Source organism: Vulpes vulpes, chromosome 10 (genome assembly GCF_048418805.1).
Source record: "Vulpes vulpes isolate BD-2025 chromosome 10, VulVul3, whole genome shotgun sequence".
Lineage (NCBI taxonomy): Eukaryota > Metazoa > Chordata > Mammalia > Carnivora > Canidae > Vulpes > Vulpes vulpes.
The window spans coordinates 4,692,105-4,711,320 of NC_132789.1; the positions used below are offsets into that span (position 1 = coordinate 4,692,105).

General features: G+C 46.4%; 1 protein-coding gene across 2 annotated transcripts in view; it reads right to left on the reverse strand.

Moving 5' to 3' along the window:
* The window catches only part of TMEM132B (transmembrane protein 132B), a 371,854-nt gene that overhangs the window by 94,778 nt on the left and 257,860 nt on the right, over positions 1-19,216 (reverse strand). For both annotated transcript variants that reach the window (XM_072722666.1, XM_072722667.1), the window contains exon 4: positions 2,673-2,859. In XM_072722666.1, the coding sequence (XP_072578767.1) occupies positions 2,673-2,859 (187 nt within the window). The remainder of the gene's footprint in view (positions 1-2,672; positions 2,860-19,216) is intronic.

Sequence of the window (19,216 nt, forward strand, 5' to 3'; positions counted from 1 at the left end):
GGTGGGCAGACTTCACCCCTAAGGCCACCCCTTGGCAGTTGTGGGTTTGGAGAACAGGTAAACAGCTGCCTACGAAAAGACAAACTACCAACTTCGGTCCTAAAGCAAACTTTACTAAGCAGCTCTGGTCCCTTGGGGTCATTTCAGAGCCACTCTTCACAGTGATCCAAGAGACAGGTGGTGATACACAGCACCACTCAACCATCCAACCCTGCCGCTTCCCTGCCAAGAAGAACCAAAGCCAAAGGCGAGAAACCGGCCCTAAGTAAAGATCAGGCAGCCACGGAGCACTGTGAAGCAACTAATAGTCAGGGACATGCTGTGCGCACAACATGCATAAACCCAGCCTCCCCGGAGCAGCAAGGCGTTGGGACAGCACCTAAGGGCAGGGGAGGCAGCGGAGAAACCTCCACACCCCGGTGTGGCAAGGCCAGCAAACAGCTGGCATCCACTGGACTCCACAGCCGGTGCCCAGGCGCCTGTCAGTAAGACACGGGAGCGCTTCCCCAGAAGGGAAGCGCTGGCCCCTGCCCACCTGTGAGTGAGGACCACCTTCCAAATGGCTGCTTTTCCTGCTCTCCCAGGCCCTTCCTTCCTGTGTGGGTTTCACATCTCCTTATCTCCTCCTCCCCTTGGTTGTGTCCTGCCCCACTATGAGCCCTGACCCTGTGAGGGACATCCCAGTCAGCCTGGAGCCACAAGTTAGGTCTTCAGGCAGCATCATGAGAGGATGTCACCACAGCCAAAGAACATTTGAGTATCTCATCAGGAAAAGTTACCCCAGGAGACAGGACAACCAGCACATCCCCTGAAGGACATCCCCTGGAGCCCAATAACAACAGAATAATTGTCTGTACTGCCCCACACTTTTCTCAGAAGGGGACTTAGGGCAAGATGCTAAAACTGAAGTTGTTTTGCTACACTGCTGCAAATGCTGAGTGTGCTATGACAGCATTAGGGCAGCCATAAACAACCCCTATCAAATGGTCAGGGCTGTGTTCTGATAAAACCTTTTCTACAGAGGCAGCAGGCTGTCTCCATTCAGCCAATCATGGGTCTAGACCCCTGTCCTCGGTCCAGCCTCCTTTCCAGCTCCTCCCAGAACTGACACCTGTCCATCAGAGGAGAGCACCACGTTCTCCCATGGAATTCTATCCTCAGTAGCAACGGGAGGCTACAGAATCGCCAGGGAATCAAGTGCTACACAATAAGCATAGAACAAAATTATAAGGACTTGGCCAGATCTATGTCAATCTGGAAAATCAGAATAGTCTCATTCTGTCTTAAAATCCACATCCATCCATCCCTGCCCCTTAACGCGGATATTTCCTGCTGACTGTGGCTGCACCAAAACCAAAATGCAGATCATTGCGGGTGTGGGTAAACTCCCATGGTGCTAACTTTCAGGAACTAGGTAAGCCCAAAAGCTTGGATTGAAGCCAGGGTTCATTCATTCGCAGCATCTATTAACTGTCTCAGACACTGTTCTAGATGCTGGAGTCACAGAGGTGGACACAACTGACCAGAACCCTACCCTCATGAACCCCACCTTGTGGGGAGCAGATGGATGGGGAACCCTGAAACTCCAACATGGATAACATCTATGAAGAAGATGAAACCAGGTGGTGATGTGCACAGAGAGTGATGGGGGAGGGGGACAGAGAGCCAGTTCTGTCCAATGTGATCAGCGGGGCGGAGTGGGGTGTGTCTTTTAACAGTCAAGTTGAAGACAAGGAGCCAGGCGTGGAGACACTGGGCATAGACCAGAGTAAGACACAGATATGGAAATTGCAGACTTCATTGTAGGGTATAGGGTTTCTTTTTTTTTTTTTTTTTTTTTTTTTTGGGTATAGGGTTTCATTTGCAAAGATCTTAACCCTGGTATCCAACTTGAGTATGGATGATAGAAGCACCCATGGACTGCCCTAGAATATCTGGGTGCTGACAGGAAGGTCGAAGCAATGCAGAATATTTCACATTCCACTGAACATTTCCAGTGCGGAACAGGGTACTAGGAATGTGGCACTCCAGGTATTGAGCATGCCTATGGCTCACCAGCACTACCCTTTTCACATTCTGGAACCTCATGCATGACCCTGTTCTCAGATGTGGCCCGAGCCTGGTCGTGAATGGAACTTCAACCAAGCTCAGCGGAAAAATCTGGTCACCTCTAGGCCAGAGGCAGAAACCCAAGTGGTTTTATGGACTCTGCGACCTTATGTAGCCTCAGATGGTCAGTTCCTACCAAGGCTGCTTCAGTCTACTCACATTTTTCAGCTTGCCCGTCCCCTCACCTGCCTGGTGAAGCTGAGTGACCAGGGCTGCTTGCTCATTGTGTAGAGGGCCGTCCCTCTACAGGGTGCATTCCATGCAGTGCAGCACTTGGTCCTTGTGCAGGCACAGATTGAGACAATAAAGAGCAGGAACCCACAGAAAACATTCACCAATATCCACAAAGGAAAAGGGATTTATGGGAGACCCCAAAAAGTTTCCAAAAAAGTATTACAGAAGGTTGGTAAATAAAATGTAATCTAAGTGCATTTCCCTTACTTAAATATCCTCAACTCAAGTGCATTTTTAAAAACAACATATTATAAAATGCTTCATGTTTCTTTGAAAAGCATTCAAAGAAAACTTCTCTGTGACCCTCTTATGAAGCTCAAATTTCTCACCATTGCAAGAGGAACGATGCCCACAAAGGATGTCTGGCTGACAAAGATCTCAGAGACGGCCAGCTCACTCATGGAGTCCTCCACCGGGTATTCCACCTGCCAGGTAATGGGCTGGGCCCCAGCCAGACCGCTGCTGTTGTCAATCCCAAAGTCCACTTGCAAGATCTCACAGAAGGAGCCGTTTACCCTGGAAAACACATGTCAAAGTGCAATTTAAAACCTGAGGCTCAGTAGACATCAAGGAGGTGATATATTGCCACATTCCTCCTTGCTAATTGAGAGTGACTGCCAGCTTCAACATAGCATATGGCAGTGTCGACACAGCCTAAGTCATGAGTTGCCCACTGGTAGCTCACACCTCCAAATGGGTGGGCAATCCATCTGCAGGGCTCATGAGAAGCAGACTGTCCTTCCCTGAATGAGCAGGTCAGACAGCTCTCCCCACCCCCATGTGTGCACACACTGCCATCCAGGACCACACACAGCAAGGGGCCCTGAGGCTCTAGTCTGGTGTTACCATCACTCCATTCCTGAGGCATACCTTGGACTCTGGCCACCTCTACTTTTACTTGGCTGTGTGTCTATGGACCAGTGGTTCAAACTCTGGGCTTTAGGATCTGGGGAGCACAGGGACACCTAGGTGGCTCAGTGGTTGAGCATCTGCCTTCAGTGCAGGGTGTGAGTCCCGCATTGGCTGGCTCCCTGCAGGGAGACTGCTTCTGCCTCTGCCTATGTCTCTGCCTCTCTCTCAGTGTATTTCATGAATAATTAAATAAAATCTCTTAAAAAAAGGATTAGGAGAGCACAGTGGTGACCTCATGGGCTGGTGGGAGCATCATGAGATCAAGCATGGGAACGACTCCATAACTTCTTGGTTTACTACATAACTATGATCAACACATAAGAAGCTATAGTGTCTTCTCATTTCGTGAGCCTGGAATGAAATGAGATGTGAGAATCCACCTGCCTTAATGTTTGTTTGGAGGAGAGGAAGAAGGTGGTTGGTACACATATAGGTGAAAAAGACCAGCGTCATTCTCAATATTTTTGAACACAGAGAGCATCTCATCATTGACTGAGATGTTGTAAGCTGTAGGCTACTGTACCAACAGCAGAAGTCACTGAACAGAGAGTTAAAACAGAAGCCATCCAGCACAGGATTTGTGAAGGACTCCTGTTGTGTAGACTTTTCTATTACCCTGATGCTACCTTTATCCCCAGCCAAGGAATGTGACAGCAGAGTCACCAATTCACGGTTCCCCAAGGCCTGAGTCACAGCAATCAACCCATTCCTTTACTGCCTGGACCAAACTGGGCTTGGAAGCCTCTGCCCTGCCTTTGAGGTTGTGGGTAGGGTCTGCAGTTTGAACCTCCAACTCTTAGTCTGGGAGGAAAGAGTTGTGAAATGAACCTGGGCTTGTTGCTGGCCCACCAGAATCCTACCTTGGACAGCTCCCCTCCCACTTGCTGATTGGAGAAGAGGGTGAGAACCACAAGTGGATGGTTCGGGGCATCCCAGAGGTACCAGAGGCAACGTTCCAACATAATGATGATATGGACAGAAATGATCTGCCCAAATATGGAATTCCTCCCAAACCAGAAGCACACTAGATTCCATACAGAATTGGTCATGTCCAACCTTTTCTATGCAGCCAAGGTTTTAAGAAACTCTCTGATACTGCTCCGTCCAATACTGTGGCCACTAGCTAGAAATAGCTATTCAAATTGAAATATAAATGTATTAAAATGACACAGCCAGGTGTTTCAGCTGAGGTTAAGCTGGGTGTGGGACAGGGGAGCTCTGAGTCCTCAAGGATCTATTTGTCATGGTGTTCTGCATGGGGAAGACAATGTGTTCTGCATAAAGAATACCGGTCTCATGGGAAGACGGACAGGCAAACCCTACCAAGGGACCCACCCACCAGGGGACCCCGGTTTACCCAGGCGTCTTTAGTGAGAAAGCAGAGAAAGGTGAGACTAAGGGGCTGATTCTGAGTTGCCGAAGGGATTTCAGGGTCTTAGGGACTGAGGCCTTCTCTTTAGCCACCGTCATTCTCCTCTACCACACAACAGCCTAAAGTCTCCTCTCTGGTTAGAAGAAGTCCTCACTTCTCCATCTGTTGAATCTCCTCCTACAAAAGACGCTCAGTTGTATTAGACCAGAACTTTGATTCCTCTTTGGGCTGCACTGTGCTTGGAATCATGACTTGGGAGCTTGCTTCTAATACTTCCTGGGTTCTCAGCATTCAGTAGAATTTAGTAAAGTGATTCCCAAGAAAGTGAGACACCCCCCACCCCCCACCCAGCAAGAGAAGAATAGGGGCATAACTCTCTTTGTTGTCAGCAATTTAATCCTGTTAAATCTGCAGTCTGGTCTTGGGGGTAGAGAAGGGAGCAGGGTCTGTGTGAGAGGGCCTCCTTCATTGGTGGGCCCTTCCAGCTCCTCTCTGACTGTCCAGCCCATGAGCTGGGCCAGCTACAGGAATCTGCCCAAGTCCAGCTACAAACGGAATAACAATCAATGCAGAGTCACTTTTATGCACAAATTTTTAAGTCATTTCCTTCAAACCAGAAGGAGGTCTTTTACTTTCAGGCAGCTGGCATGCTTGCTAATAAGTCTATTTCTATGGAAATGGGTTTATAATTATTAACTTTTCCTGTTCCTGATCTACCCTTGATAAGCCTTTCAAATTTAGAAAAGTGCCTCATGATCCTCTCAATTTAATAATTGCCAACTGCCTTTGAGGAATCTGGATCAGTATTGTGGCCATGAGATATTTATTAGACACTTTTGCCTGGGGTGCAGAAGTGTGTGCATGTATGTACATGTGTGCATGCATGTGTGCATGTATGTGTTGGGAGGGGTCAGGCAGGAAACGCTGCTTGGCTGCTTCTCCCTGGAGGCACAGCACACAGCATCCTCCCAGAAGGACTTGGTTCTCAAAGCCCTGTTTCCCATGGAAACCTCTGCTTTGATAAAGCTGCACCTCTTCCCTGGGATCCTGAACTCCTGAGGTGGGGCTGAGGCAGCTTTTGAATGCAAAGTGTAGCTACAGCTCAGACATACCAGCAAGAAGAAAAAGGAGAGATGGGGGCAGGGGAGGGGTGTGGGGGACCTAAGCCAGAAGCTTGTCCCCAAGGGCCACATCCAGCCATTTCTCAGCATATAACTCATGATGACAATAATGGCTGTTTGGGAGAGGGAAGGGAGGAGACAGGGAGAGGGAAGGAGGAAGGGAGGGATAAATAAGAGAAAAGGGCAGAGACAGAAGGAACCCTTCTCCAGCAAGTTGTGCCATTTACATTGATTATTATGCCCCAACTCCCACAAACTTCTAGATGGTTCTAAGCTACCAGGCTGAGATGCGGAAGCTTTCCCCAAATGAGCTTTTCTAGAAATGGAGCAAGACAGGCTGACCTCTGTCAGGGTCTCTGTCTTAAGAGCCTTTCTCTGGCATTAGGTTTTTCAATGACCAAAAAACACGGTACATACTGACCCATAATCACATTGAACAAATGCCCCCAGAACAGGATTTGCTGGTTTCTCAGTTGACTACAAGAAGGCTGAACTCTCACTTCCCCTCTGTAGACTGTTCACTCTGTGAGGACAAGGATGTGCCTGTAGCAGCTGACGCAGGACCCAGATATTGTAGGAATTCAGTGCATGTTTGTTTAATTCATTGAACACACTTACAAGGCCCAGTAGGATACCCTGTAAAATTCTAGGAGGTGTCATTCACATTCTGGGAGACAAGGAGCTACCAGTCAGCTGAATTTTGAACCACATTCTTGTGCCTGGCCAATGCGTATATTCGTACTCTGCTCTGAGACGGTATGTCTGTCTCCACTACCACAATGTAATTCTCTTCTTGGTTTTTAAGGCTTTGTTTTTTTATAGCAGTTTTAAGTTCACAGCAAAATTGAGAGAAAGGTACAGATATTTCCCATAAACCCCGTGCCCCCCCCAACAAGCTTCCACCCCCTATCAATATCTCCACCAGATGGTACACTTGTCACAATCAATGAACCTACATTTACACATCACCAGCCAAAATCCATGATTGACATTACAGTTCACTCTTGGTGGTATACTTTCCATGGGTTTGGACAAATGTATGATGACATGGATCCGCCATTATGGTATCATGTAGAGTATTCTCACCATCCAAAAAATCCTGTGCTCTGCTTAATCATCCGTCCTTCACCCAGCCCCTGGCAACCATTGATCTTTTACTGTCTCCATAGTTCTGCCTTTTCCAGAATGTCCTATCATTGGAATCTTATGGTATGCAGCCTCTTCAAACTGACCTCTTCCACTCAGGAATATATATTTGAGGTTCTTCCAACATCTTTTTGTGGCTTTATAGCTCATTTCTTTTTAGTGATGTATAACATTCCATTATCTAAATGGACCATGGTTTATTTAACTACCTTACCTACTGAAGGACATCTTGATCGACATAACTTTTCAACTTCTTTGGGCAAAATACCAAGGATCATGATTGCTGGATGGTAAAGATGAACCTCTTTCTTCAAAGGCCAAAGCCCTATTATAGCACCACAGTCACTACAGTACCTGGCACATTTATTTATCCAATGACATTTATTAAGAACACATTCTGTGTCAGGCACTGAGAATTCATTGGTAGACAAAATAGAGAAGATCCCTGTCTTACTAATCGGGGAAATAAAAGGTAAGTCCTGGTCATGAAAGATGTTATCATAACAAGAAAATGGAATTAAATATCTTTTTAAAAAGCTATGTACATTTTTCAATTAAAAATTGTAAATACCATTTAAAAATAGTCCATTTTTACTTTAGAATATAGATTACAACAGGAGACAATGAAAGATGTTTAGGGCCTACCTCTGTAAGGAACTGACATTTGAGCTGAGACCCAGAGGATGAATAGAAGCCAAACAGATCCTCAGCAAATGTTTGTTGAATAAATGAGTAAATCTATTTTAAGCTTTAAAAAAAATATGGGAAAAGTTTATCCCAAACCATCAGCATGAACACAAGGTGCTAAATGCAAAAGAACATACATTCAGTCTTTGTTCAAATACCACCTGCTCAGTAAAGCCTCTTCTGACCATGCTATCTAAAGTTCCACTCCCCATCCCTACAGTTCCAACCCTGTTAATCAGCTCTATGCTTTCCATAGCTTTTACCTTTTCACCTAAGTGGTTGATTGATTAACCGGTTATGTTGATTCTCTCTCTCTCTTTCTCTCTCTCTCTCTCTCTCTCTCACACACACACACACACACACACACTTATGAATGTGGGATCCTTGCCTGCTTTGCTCATTACTGTGTCCCCAGCACTTAGAACCCTGTCTGGAAAAAAAAAAAGAACAAATAAATAATATAATATAATATAATATAATATAATATAATATAATATAATATAAATAAAATAAAATAAGAAAATAAAATAAAATAAAATTAAAATAAATTAAAATAAATTAAAATAAAATAAAATAAAATAAATAAAAATTTTTAAAAAAGAACCCTGTCTGGGGTTGGTGCTCATTCAATATCTGCTGAATGAATCAATGAATATCCAACAACAGTTGCAGTGAGATCGCAGAAGAACATGTGCTTAGTGAACCCTAGGACCACATGTTGGGAGAACACAGATTGGCAAGTCAAGGAAGGCTTCCTGGAGGAGGCTGGATTCAGGCCTTGATCTCTGAACAATAGGCTAATAAGACAGGCAAGTACAGCCCCACTGCTTTGGGTCCTTCATCACACCCTTTCCCCTCCTGACATGCTTCCCACTCCCTGACTGCCCCCAACACCAGTCCTCCCAGAGAGGAAAGGAGCAATCACTGTTCATCAATCCCATCAGTGAGGCAGAGGCTCTGTATTCCATCTCTCTGCCTGTCATGCAGTTCTTTTCATCATGATCTAATGGCCAGATCTCAGAATCTGGCATGAATAAATCATCTCCTTCTGCAATTCCATAAAATCCAGGCACTACCTCCTCATTTCTGTTTTGTCAAAGGCAGTACTGCCTGAGCTTGCTATGGGAAGAATGTTTCACATTGATGAGTCGGGCAGTGGTTGGCAGTCAAAGGTTTAAAAATATTTAGCAGCCATGAGTCTTGAGCAGGAACTTAAAATCTTTCGGACTTAACACATTCTCTCCTCATTGGTTTGATTTCCTGACTTCCTGTCATCAAATTTTTATATAGAACTTGGAAAAAAATTCTGAGACTATGTCAAATGGGAATAGTCCAAGAATAGAGGTTCCCTTATTACATTTCTGGTTGACTAGGAAAAGCTAAATAGAAAGCCCAGAGGTTGCAGTGTGGTCGGTCCATTGGGCTGTACATGGCCAGAGCCATAATTCATTAACTGCCCCCACTACCATGGTTTTACAAAATTTGAATTAGCTGTCAATATTTTTAAATGCAGAGAATCCACAATACACTCCCCCCAAAGAAATGGAATTTCTGGCTTCTTTAGGAAAATGGGGAGACCAGGCAATACTACGCCACATTCCCATGTGGCAACAATCAGCCAAAGCAACAGAATATTCTCCCCACCAATGGGGCTGACACTCTCCAAGAGGCCACTTTATTCATTGATTGTGTCCCTGGGGTCCCTATAGACATTTGTGATCTCTAAGAAAACACATTTTGGTTTTGACCTTGTAGTAAACACCTTAAGAGCTGTGTTTCCAGCTCACACATGATTCCTCCGTCTCCTGGGAATGTGTCTCCCTCCACCCTCCTGCCTTAGTATCATAGTGACACCCAGCCCCTAGCCGTGGCTCTGGACTCAGTAGTGAACTCTGACCTCAACTAGGTGAGGAACGCTTCCCAGCAATGTGAAATCCTACTAGAAAATTTGCAGCTTGGCACAGAAAAAGTTCACAGTGCCCACAAACAAGTTGTACACAAATGTTCACTGTGGCATTTCCCATAATAGCCGAAAAGTAAAAACAATCCAACTGTCTGATGAGTACAGGGCTTCTTTTGGAGGTGATGAAAATGTTCTGAAATTAGGTAGTGGGGATGATTCCACGATTTTATGAATCTACTAAAAAACCACTGGATTGTGCACTTTAAGAGGATGCATTTTATACAGTATGTTAATTATATTTTAATTTTCTTAAGTGAAAACAAAAAACGAAAGGGAAAAAAATCAAGTCACAAAAGGATATATATGGCATAATACACTGTACAAAAATGGTAAGTGCATGGGTAACCATTCCTTAAACAGCTTATATTAAAAACCATAAAAACATGCAGTGACGATAATGTCCACCTCAGAGAAGAAAGAGAATGAAATCAGCAAGAGCCACATGAAGGCTCTGATTAGAAAGGTAATATTTATTCCTTTTAAAATGTGAAGAAAATAAAGCCAGATAGTAAGAAAAAAAGAAGCTGGGGGGTGGGACAGTGAACGTGTGCTATATTGTTTTCCCTGCGTTTTTCTAATCAAGGGACATTTTATTGAAACATAAACATTCATTTAAAAATAGAAAGCTACCATCCTCAATTCTCTCTCTCGTTTGGTTTCTTCACCTTTTGTTTGACTCCCAAATATGTGTGCAGCAGATGGGATGTCCTCCATCTGCCTCCTAAGTTAGCTCATGAGAAGGCGGCCATCCCGTGGACCCACTTCCCAACCATGGGAAAAGGAAACTATGTAGTCTTCTTCTTTTTCTGTTTTGAAATATTTTAAAGCACCTTGCAGGCTGGTATGGGTGACCTGAGTTTTGCTTACCCAGATTTTCCCAGAATGGGAAGCAATAAATCCCAGTAACGAGCAAACACTCAGGTATCTCTACTTTCTCAGCCACCAAATTCAGGACCTACGTCTCACACCAACACTCACTCTCACTTCCAGCCTATTTGATGCTGATATCACTATGACAAGCCCAGAGACAGCTAAGGCAATTGGCACAATTAATTTTTTTCTTCCCTCTGCCTTTATCTTTCTGACAACGTCCCAAAAACTCTTCCAGGAAGTGATGGCCCAGAAACCATCTCTCACACCAACTTCCTAAATGCAACTTTTTCGAGTCGGCCCCCTGTTCCTTCCTATCGCCAACCTTGAGGAAAACTCCTGTTATGGAAGATGACTCGTGGAAGCCACTGCAGTTAGGTCCCCTTCAAGAGGGAAGGCAAAGCCATGCTGACCGGCACACGAGATAGCACCAGGGGCTCTGGCCAGTACACGGGGCTGGGCTTGGGGTCTTGTTAGCTCTCCTCTGCATTCTCGAGACATTCTCAGCCACACATAAAAAATGGAGTTGGGAATCAAAATACTAATTTTATTTGTTTATTTTTTTAAGTAGGGTCAATGCGGGGCCTGAACCCATGATGCTGAGGTCAAGACCTAAGCTAATATCAAGAGTCTGATGCTTAACTGACTGAGCTGCTCAGATGCCCCCCATAATGTTAATTTTTAATAACTCATGTTTAATAACATTACTAATAAACATAATTTTTGAATAAAAATATATTCCTGGGACTCAAAATTCTAAAAATATAAAGAAGACAACAGTGAAACATCCTTCTTCCAGACGACTGCCCTCCAGACCCCAGCCCCTCTACCCTCGCCAACCAAAGTTATTATTCATTTTCTTACTGGCCCTGCCTTGCTCTTCCACACATGCTGCACACTGAATCCTCTGTTCTGCCTCTAAAGCACTGGTCTCTGACCCAAAGAGACAGAGCACTCTGGCAGCTCTCCTCCCTGACAATGGAAGCCGCCGCCAGGAAGTGAGGACAGAGCTGGCCATACGGCCTCATCAGATCACAGGCGCCGGCCAGCGAGGGCAACCGCCTGCATGCCCAGTGCCCAGAGGGGATGCGGTGAGCTGCATTCCTGGCAATAGCACAGGGAAACCCCGGCTGAAGCAGGCCCCACAGCAGGGAGGGGAGCCTCCAGGACTGACCACGGTCTGCCACCAGAGTCCATGCACAAGGCACTAAATGTATCAGTCACTCATCTGTGCCTGCACGTTACTGAGAGATGACAATGCTCCCACCCAGCTCTGCACCAGGTCCGGTTACACATACAGTGGGGAAGTGAAGAGCAGAATTGTACTCAGAAAATTCTAGTTACTTTTCAAAGAGTCTGCTTCTGAGCAGAAACCTTACTCCTGCCGTGTTGCCCAGGATCACTCTGCACCTGTACTGGGAAGGGCCTCATTAAATGGGGATTCTTCTCCTGCCTAACGGGTGGGTTGGCTCCTCCAAGTGAGAGCAGCTACTAATGAGGCCAGGGTCCCGGGGTTGTGCCCTATACATGCTGGTTAGCTGGGTTCTTCTAGGTGCCAGGAAGGGCATCCTGCAGTCAGGCACCCTGCAGGCTACCCTGGTCACCAGGGGCCAGCCAGCAGCTGCAATCAGTGCCAATTTATTCCTGGTCCTGGTGTTTTCCCTGCTGAGATACGGGCGTAACATCCTGCACAAAGGATTACTCTTGGCTCTCCATTACAGGGACTGCAACAATTAGATGACCAGGGCTGTGCTGGGGGCCAGCCTAGCGAAGATCAGGCCGGAGTTGGGCCACCAGCAGCACTCAATCAAAAGATCACTCACAGTCCCCAAGACCAGTATCTCAGGGCCACAGACATCTGACTGTAAGTGCTAGGGGAACTCACTGCTCGCAAAGGGCTGGGTCTGAGGTGGAAACATGAAGTTTTACCTACAGCCTGGACTTTGCTCTCCAGATCCAGATTCTTTTATCCAGCTGCCTATTGGACAGCTCCTGATGCCGAGCTCATGCACCTCACCAAGACCACCCCCTGCGTGCTCTCCCCCATCCACCTCTCTAGTCACTCAGACCGACACCCCGTTCATCCTGAACCCCTTTACTTTGTAGCCCACATCCCATCTGCCTGGAAAGCCTGCCAGTTCTACCTGGGAAACATACATCTTTAATACTTTCACACTCCCGTGTTCACTCCTGCCACATACTTCCCTACACAGCTGCCAGAGCTCTCCCGTTAAAACAGAAGTCAGGTTTTTCACTCTCCTGTGCAAAATCCTTGAGGAATTCTCACCTTGTTCATATAACAGCGCACATCCTTACAAAAACTTATGAGGCCCTCCACACCCCAGGACCCTCAGCCCAGTGCCTGCTACCTCCCCGACACCTCTGCTGTCCCCTGCCCTTTGCTCACTCCGCAGGCCACAGGGGCCCCTGCTGCTCCACCAGCACCAGGCAGCGGCTCTCCCTCCTCCCTGGGCCACTCTTCCTGTGACATCGGGACCATGTACCCCTCACCTTCAGGACCTGCCTCAAATGTCACCTTCCAAGTGAGGTCCTCTTTGGTGATCCCACTGAAAGACCCATCTCCTACACTGCCCATCCTTGTCACCCTCCCCTTCTTTTTCTGCATAGCACTTAACATCACAAACTATTTATTTACTAGCCTTGTCTATGGGCTGTTTCTGCCTTCTAGATTGTAAACCCAGTGGGGGCAGGGATTTCCCTTTATGTTCCCTCAATACCTCTGAGACCTAGAAAAGTATCTGGCCCATCGTAGGCACTCCATAAATATGTCACGAATGAATAAATGATCTGTGAGCCTCGTAGTTCATGCTTTAACACCATACTTCTATGGAATCCTCAGAGTGTGCATGTATGAGTACATGTGTAGGTACGTTTTGATCTCTGTGTATGAGGTCGTTCCTGTCTGTTCCTGGCTAGGTCTATTCCACTCTCTCTCTCTCTCTCAATGTAGATATTCATTTATGGCCTCTTCACTGTCCTCCCTAATAGCACAAAGAAAGACTGGACTGAGAGTCAGCTCCCCCACATGGGGACTTCCATCAGTCTGTAAGTCATAAAATGGAAAATTCACAAAATGCTCGTCCCTGTTTCCAAGTGTCTGCATCTTTAGGTCACTCTCTACACCCTTCAGATGGCTGATCTCCAGTTCACAGCTGTCCACTGTGAGTATGAACATAATAGCAACTCCTCAGCCATCACTGGACTGCCATTCATCAATGTTAATTTTTTTAAAGATTTTATTTATTTATGAGAGACAGAAAGAGAAAGCATGAGTGGGGGGAGGGGCAGAGGGAGAAGCAGTCTCCCCTGCTGAGCAGACAGTCCCATGCAGGGCTGGATCTCAGGACTCTAGATTATGACCTGAGCCAGAGGCAGACACATAACTGACTGAGCCATCTAGGCAACCCAATGCTAATTTTTTAAACTGTGGTAAGAACACTTAACATGAGATCTACCTTTAGCAAATTTCAAGTGTACAATATAGTACTGTTAACTCCGGGCACAATGTTGTAGAGCAGACCTCTAGGACATATTCATCTTGCATCTAGTGCTAATGTTTTGAAGGCAGGCACTGTTACAATGGGCTCAATAAAAAATAGACTACAAGAATCATTTTTCCAAGAGGTATCACAAATGATAATGGTTATCAGCTTTCTCTAAGAAGGTAAAATATTTACCTCGATTTGGGCATTCCCAAAATTCATGGCACCTCCAAATCACCAGGAATTATTTCAACACCATAAGAGCAAACAAAGAACTAAAGACAAAGGAGACAGACAGACAGATACCCTGAGGTATTAAAGGAACCCAAACAGAGTCTCTAACCTCATTAACCTCGAAATTGAGTAGAGCTAAGAGAAGCCCACAAATACATTGACATTCTGAACACCACTTGGGTCAAAAATCAGATTAGAATTCTTGTAACCTTCAATTTACCTGGAGGTTTTTCAATAAATGTCAGCTGGGCAGAAATTCAATGGAAGTGATTTGCAGGCTCCTGTAATCCCAGTGTGTAAATCTCCCTAAATGAGGAGCCCTCCTTCAGGAAACAGGAATTCTCCTGTCACCAATTAATTAAAACCCAATGATCCCATCCCATCCCCTACTTTGCCCACTGTATTAATTACAACAGCTTCAAAATCTTTCTTATAGACCAATTACTCTACAGTAATTAGGTCTTAGTCTTAAGTCAACCACAATTAGGAAGGATTATGTGCATGTGACTTCTTTGACTTCTCCCTTTGCTGATTTTATCTATTCGAGCACACCTGAAATTCTTTACGTGGAACGAGGCTATTCCTGTTCTGCTGTACTTTGATTAAGAGAAACTAATTTGGTCCAGAGGAGCAAGTATGTGCTCGCTTCGGCAGCACATATACCAGAGGAGCAAGTATGAACCAGAATCAGGCATGAAATAACAGAGAACAGTAGTCAAAAGCTGAACAAGATGCATGGATGAGATGGTTCAGGACAGGGAAAGATTTTCCTGTCCAGATTCTGGGGAGGGGAACCTTGGGTTCACATAGGATTCATAAACTGGCATCTTAAACCTGCCCAGAGCTCACCCCACATCAATCTCAGCTTCACAAACTGGTCCACCTGTGCATACCCTCAAGAAATGAAAATGATTCCAGATAATGATAATATCTGAAGTGAGTCAACACCAGGTCAGACCCTTGGAGGAAAAAGACCATTAATTGGCCTAGAACAATAGAACGAAAGGTGACATCTGTGCTGGCACCTGAGCCAATCTGCTCTAATGAGGGGCTCTGTGGCTGTGTGGTAGCCATTAGACTAGCTGACCCGTGGTACCATGAGCATGCCCCCTTGTACCCAGCACCCCTGGGGAGGGGTGTGAGCATCCTGGGAGACTGAGCACAGATGAGGACTCAAGCCTGACATCCGGGCAAAGAGAAATCCCTACTTCAGCTCCCAACCTTCAAGGTCAGTGCCTGCAAAGCCAGTTTCTTTGAAAACTCCATTCAGTCTTAAGGAAACAATTTGTCTGCTTTCTCTGATATAGCCTGGTTGATTCACCCTTATGAGAGATGCTAGGAGTCTGAGACCACACTTTCTGAACACAGAATGAGAACACGTTATTGGAAATGTGTGAGCTTCTAATGGGAACCAAGCATCTGAAGCTGGGACTGTCCCAGATCATCAAGGTCAAGCATGCCTAGGAAGACATAAAAAGAAGCCGTTGTCTATATCCATCTCTAATTATGCCAGAGTTTCACAAACCTATGCTCTTTGTGGGTCTCTAAGTTCTGGACTATAACTCATTCATTCAAACATTCAGTTAAACGTGCCTGAGCATCTATTGGTGCCAAGCTCTGGCCTCAGCACAGGGGATGGGGGTAGACATAGCAGGTGAGGCACCTGGTCTCCTGGAGTTGATATTCTGGTGGAGGGAAACAACACGCTAATAGGAAAACAAACGAGGCAATTATTAGATAATGGGTATAGTAGTCATTAATGACCTTCCCTAAATATTTCCAGCTCCCCATTTTCTGGATGTAGGGAGAGGACTGTACTTCTGGCTCACATGACACTGAGTGGAGCCAAGTGACCAACTGTGACCAGCACATTTTGTGTCCTTGCCATGCAAGAGCATTTGTCTCTACTGCTCAATGCCACTGCCACCAGCAGCTCCCAATGTGAGGTGCTCTTTTGGTCACTTGAGGGGCTGACGGTCAGGTTCCCCCAGATGAACTTCAGTGGGTTTGAGAAATGAACCTCTGTTGTTTTAAACCACTGAGACTGGGGGTGTCAGTGGTCTGTTTTCACAGCATCAACTAGCCCTTCCTGACTGATGCAGAGATGAGGGCAAAATGCGATAAGGTGGTAGGGATAGGGTCAGTCAGATAGAGCCATGAAAGGAGCCCTCCCTTAGAAGGGGTATTTGAGAGCTGGGATTTTGGTGGAAGACAAGGATCAGTGTTCCAGACAAGGGGAACAGCAGGAGCAAAGGCTCTGAGGTGCTTAGAAGATTGCCATGTGCAAGCGCACATGTCCTACACACAAATGCACACCTGCACCCTCGCACATGTATATGAACACATGGACACACACACACAAACACTAGCACAAACTCACAGCAGGAGTGATGAGCAAGGGGAGAGGGTGAGTGGGCAGCAGCCCTGAAGTCCACCTACAAATGCTTGCACGGGTCAGCCTCCATCCTGGAGAGAGTCACCAGTGATGTAGGCTCTTTGCACCAACCTCAATGTCCTGGCAAGGGGCAGAGCTTTCTGGAGACCAGCTGTAGTGTGGATCCCCACCTTGGCTATAGAGGCCTAACCTCATCCCATTCCCTATTAGCATTAATTAAAAGTCCCAAGCACTGAGACAGGCAGAGAAATAAGAGGTGTCACAGTTTCACAGCCTGGTTAACTTTCTCTACAAGCCAAGGCCCTGAGCCTGGGTACTTCGGAACAGTGCCCCTCTGGTGCCAGGGCACTTTGTCACGGCCCTCTGGTGCAGGCTCTGTTGTTGCAAATGACACACAATGAGATGACTTCAGAAACATGGGATCACTGGCTCACAGGGTTACACTGAGCAAATGGTAGACATCTGGCTCCAAGGTCATAATTAGATATGGCTTTTATGAAAAGAGCAGAGGTCTAATTAATTAACTGTTCACACCCTAAAGAGTCTGTGCTACTACACAGAGAAGGGTCTTTGTGAGCACAAAAAGAAATGGGGGTGGAGGACACTAAAAACTTGTGCTCCATATGGAGGGGACTCTGAGCGAGCAGAATTAAGCTCTCCACACGTAAAGGGCACCTGTCTCAGGAAGGAGACAGAAGAGGTTGGCAAAGGGCTGACAGGGCACAAGGGAGATAGTTCGGGGGGCAGTCCTGGACCCAGCCAGCACCCTCGACTTGTCCCCAGACAGCCCAGTGTTCCAGCCAAAGCATTCCCTTGGATATCTGGATATTTGGTGAAGTTGATTTAAGCTACTTTCTGCTTGCAATGAAAACACTGATGTAATATGACAGCATTAAAGTCTATCATGAGGTGCAGATGCAGTGTTTTATGATCCACCAGTGGCATGATTTTACTTGCTTCATCATTCCAACTGTGATGACTTCCACTGGCATTTAAGCATATTTCAATTGATAGATGGGGAGAGACCAGTAGAGCCATAAATCCGTTATCAACTGCCAGAGACACCTCTCTTTTTAAAGCCTGGTACTTTCTTCCGTGGCCAGCCTAACCTTTCCAGAAGATGGACCGAAAGCCAGTGTGAACCCTCTCTAAGATGCCTAAATGACAGCCACTTACCATAATCTGTCTCTCAACCTCATGCTACAAGCCTGGCTTGAAACTTCCAGGGAGACCATTTTCCCATTTTTTTCTTGTTTCAAAATCCAGAGCTAAGTGGCTAGCATAACACCATAGTGCAAACAAGCGCAGAGCTCACAAAGACAATACAGTTTCGGGAGGACAGGACACCATGTTGTCACAACCCAAATGAATCGAAGTGAATGCACCGTCCCCAGCAGCCCCTCAACTCTCTTGCACTATAAAGGTTCCGAGAATTCTCTTTAGCAAGTGCAGCAAAGTATTACATTTTTTAAAGGACTTGATATGAAAAGCCCAAGTTGTAGCCGTGACCTGCCATCAAAAGAAGGCTTGACGTCTTTCTAGCCCTAGCACACATGTGATGCAGTGGGAAATGGTCTCTCCATTCTGCCCAGCGTCCCTGACAGGAGCCTTGTTCCCAGAAGAGATGAGCAAACTCAGAGGTGTCTGCTGCTAGGCACACAGAGGAGCCAGAGCACCAGAGGCCAGTGGATCACCAGCAGTCCCTACAGGAAGCAGGACTCCACTCATATTGGTTTAGTGGAATAGCACTGGATGAAGAGAACATCTGATTTTCAGAGGAAGGAGGATGGTCAAGAGAACTGAGAAGGGATGTTAGGAGACTCAGAGATGAGCAACAGCACAAAGCTGTGCCCACCCAGTTTTGAAGGGCTGGCGGGAACATAATGTTACTGTGGCCCCCGGAAAGCTGGAGCCCTGGCAGGATGCAGCCATGCAGGAAGGAAGGAGTACCCTGGCCTCCCTCTGCTGACCTTCTGGTCTCCTGCAGCACCCTGCACTGGCTGAGCTCAGCCAGAAGCCAGCAGTGAGAAAGGCCTGGTGAAGTGACCCATTGGCATGAACCCCCCACCCAAAGTGCATAGCACAGAAGAGTGGAAGGAGTGGGAAGTGGGGCCAACAGAGAAGTACATACCTAGTATTCAAGGTTCACATTGGTGTGACCCCAAGCTACCCTCCAGGTTTATTTCCCATGCCCTGCAGCGTGGGCTTCGCAGAATGCCAACATGCTCCCCCAGCTTGTCTTTCATGCACATTTCCAGTGAGAGATTCTGGGGGACATTAGGGGACAGAAGGGAGATACATGGCGATACTGATCTACTGCAAGTTTTACCTGTTGCAAAGGTCCTCCCAGCACACTTTTCTGCCTTCACCCGAGCAGTCCCTGACCCAAGAACGCCCCTGACACCTGCTTCCAGCAGTCTGGGGAGAGAAGACCTCACAGCGCTGTGGTGAGGAATAAATGGGCCAATGTGTGCAGCACCTAGAAAACTGTTGTCACACGTTTCTGCCCACAGAGATGGGCTTCTGTGTCCCTGGGTAAGCATCCCACTCTTCACACTCTCACAGAGCACTCTGTGCTTCCCCCTCATAATGCACATCACAACCCTCTCTCTGCCAGCACTCACCAAGTTCCAGCCACTGGCCCCGCGGTGGTATGTGGAACTGCAAGGG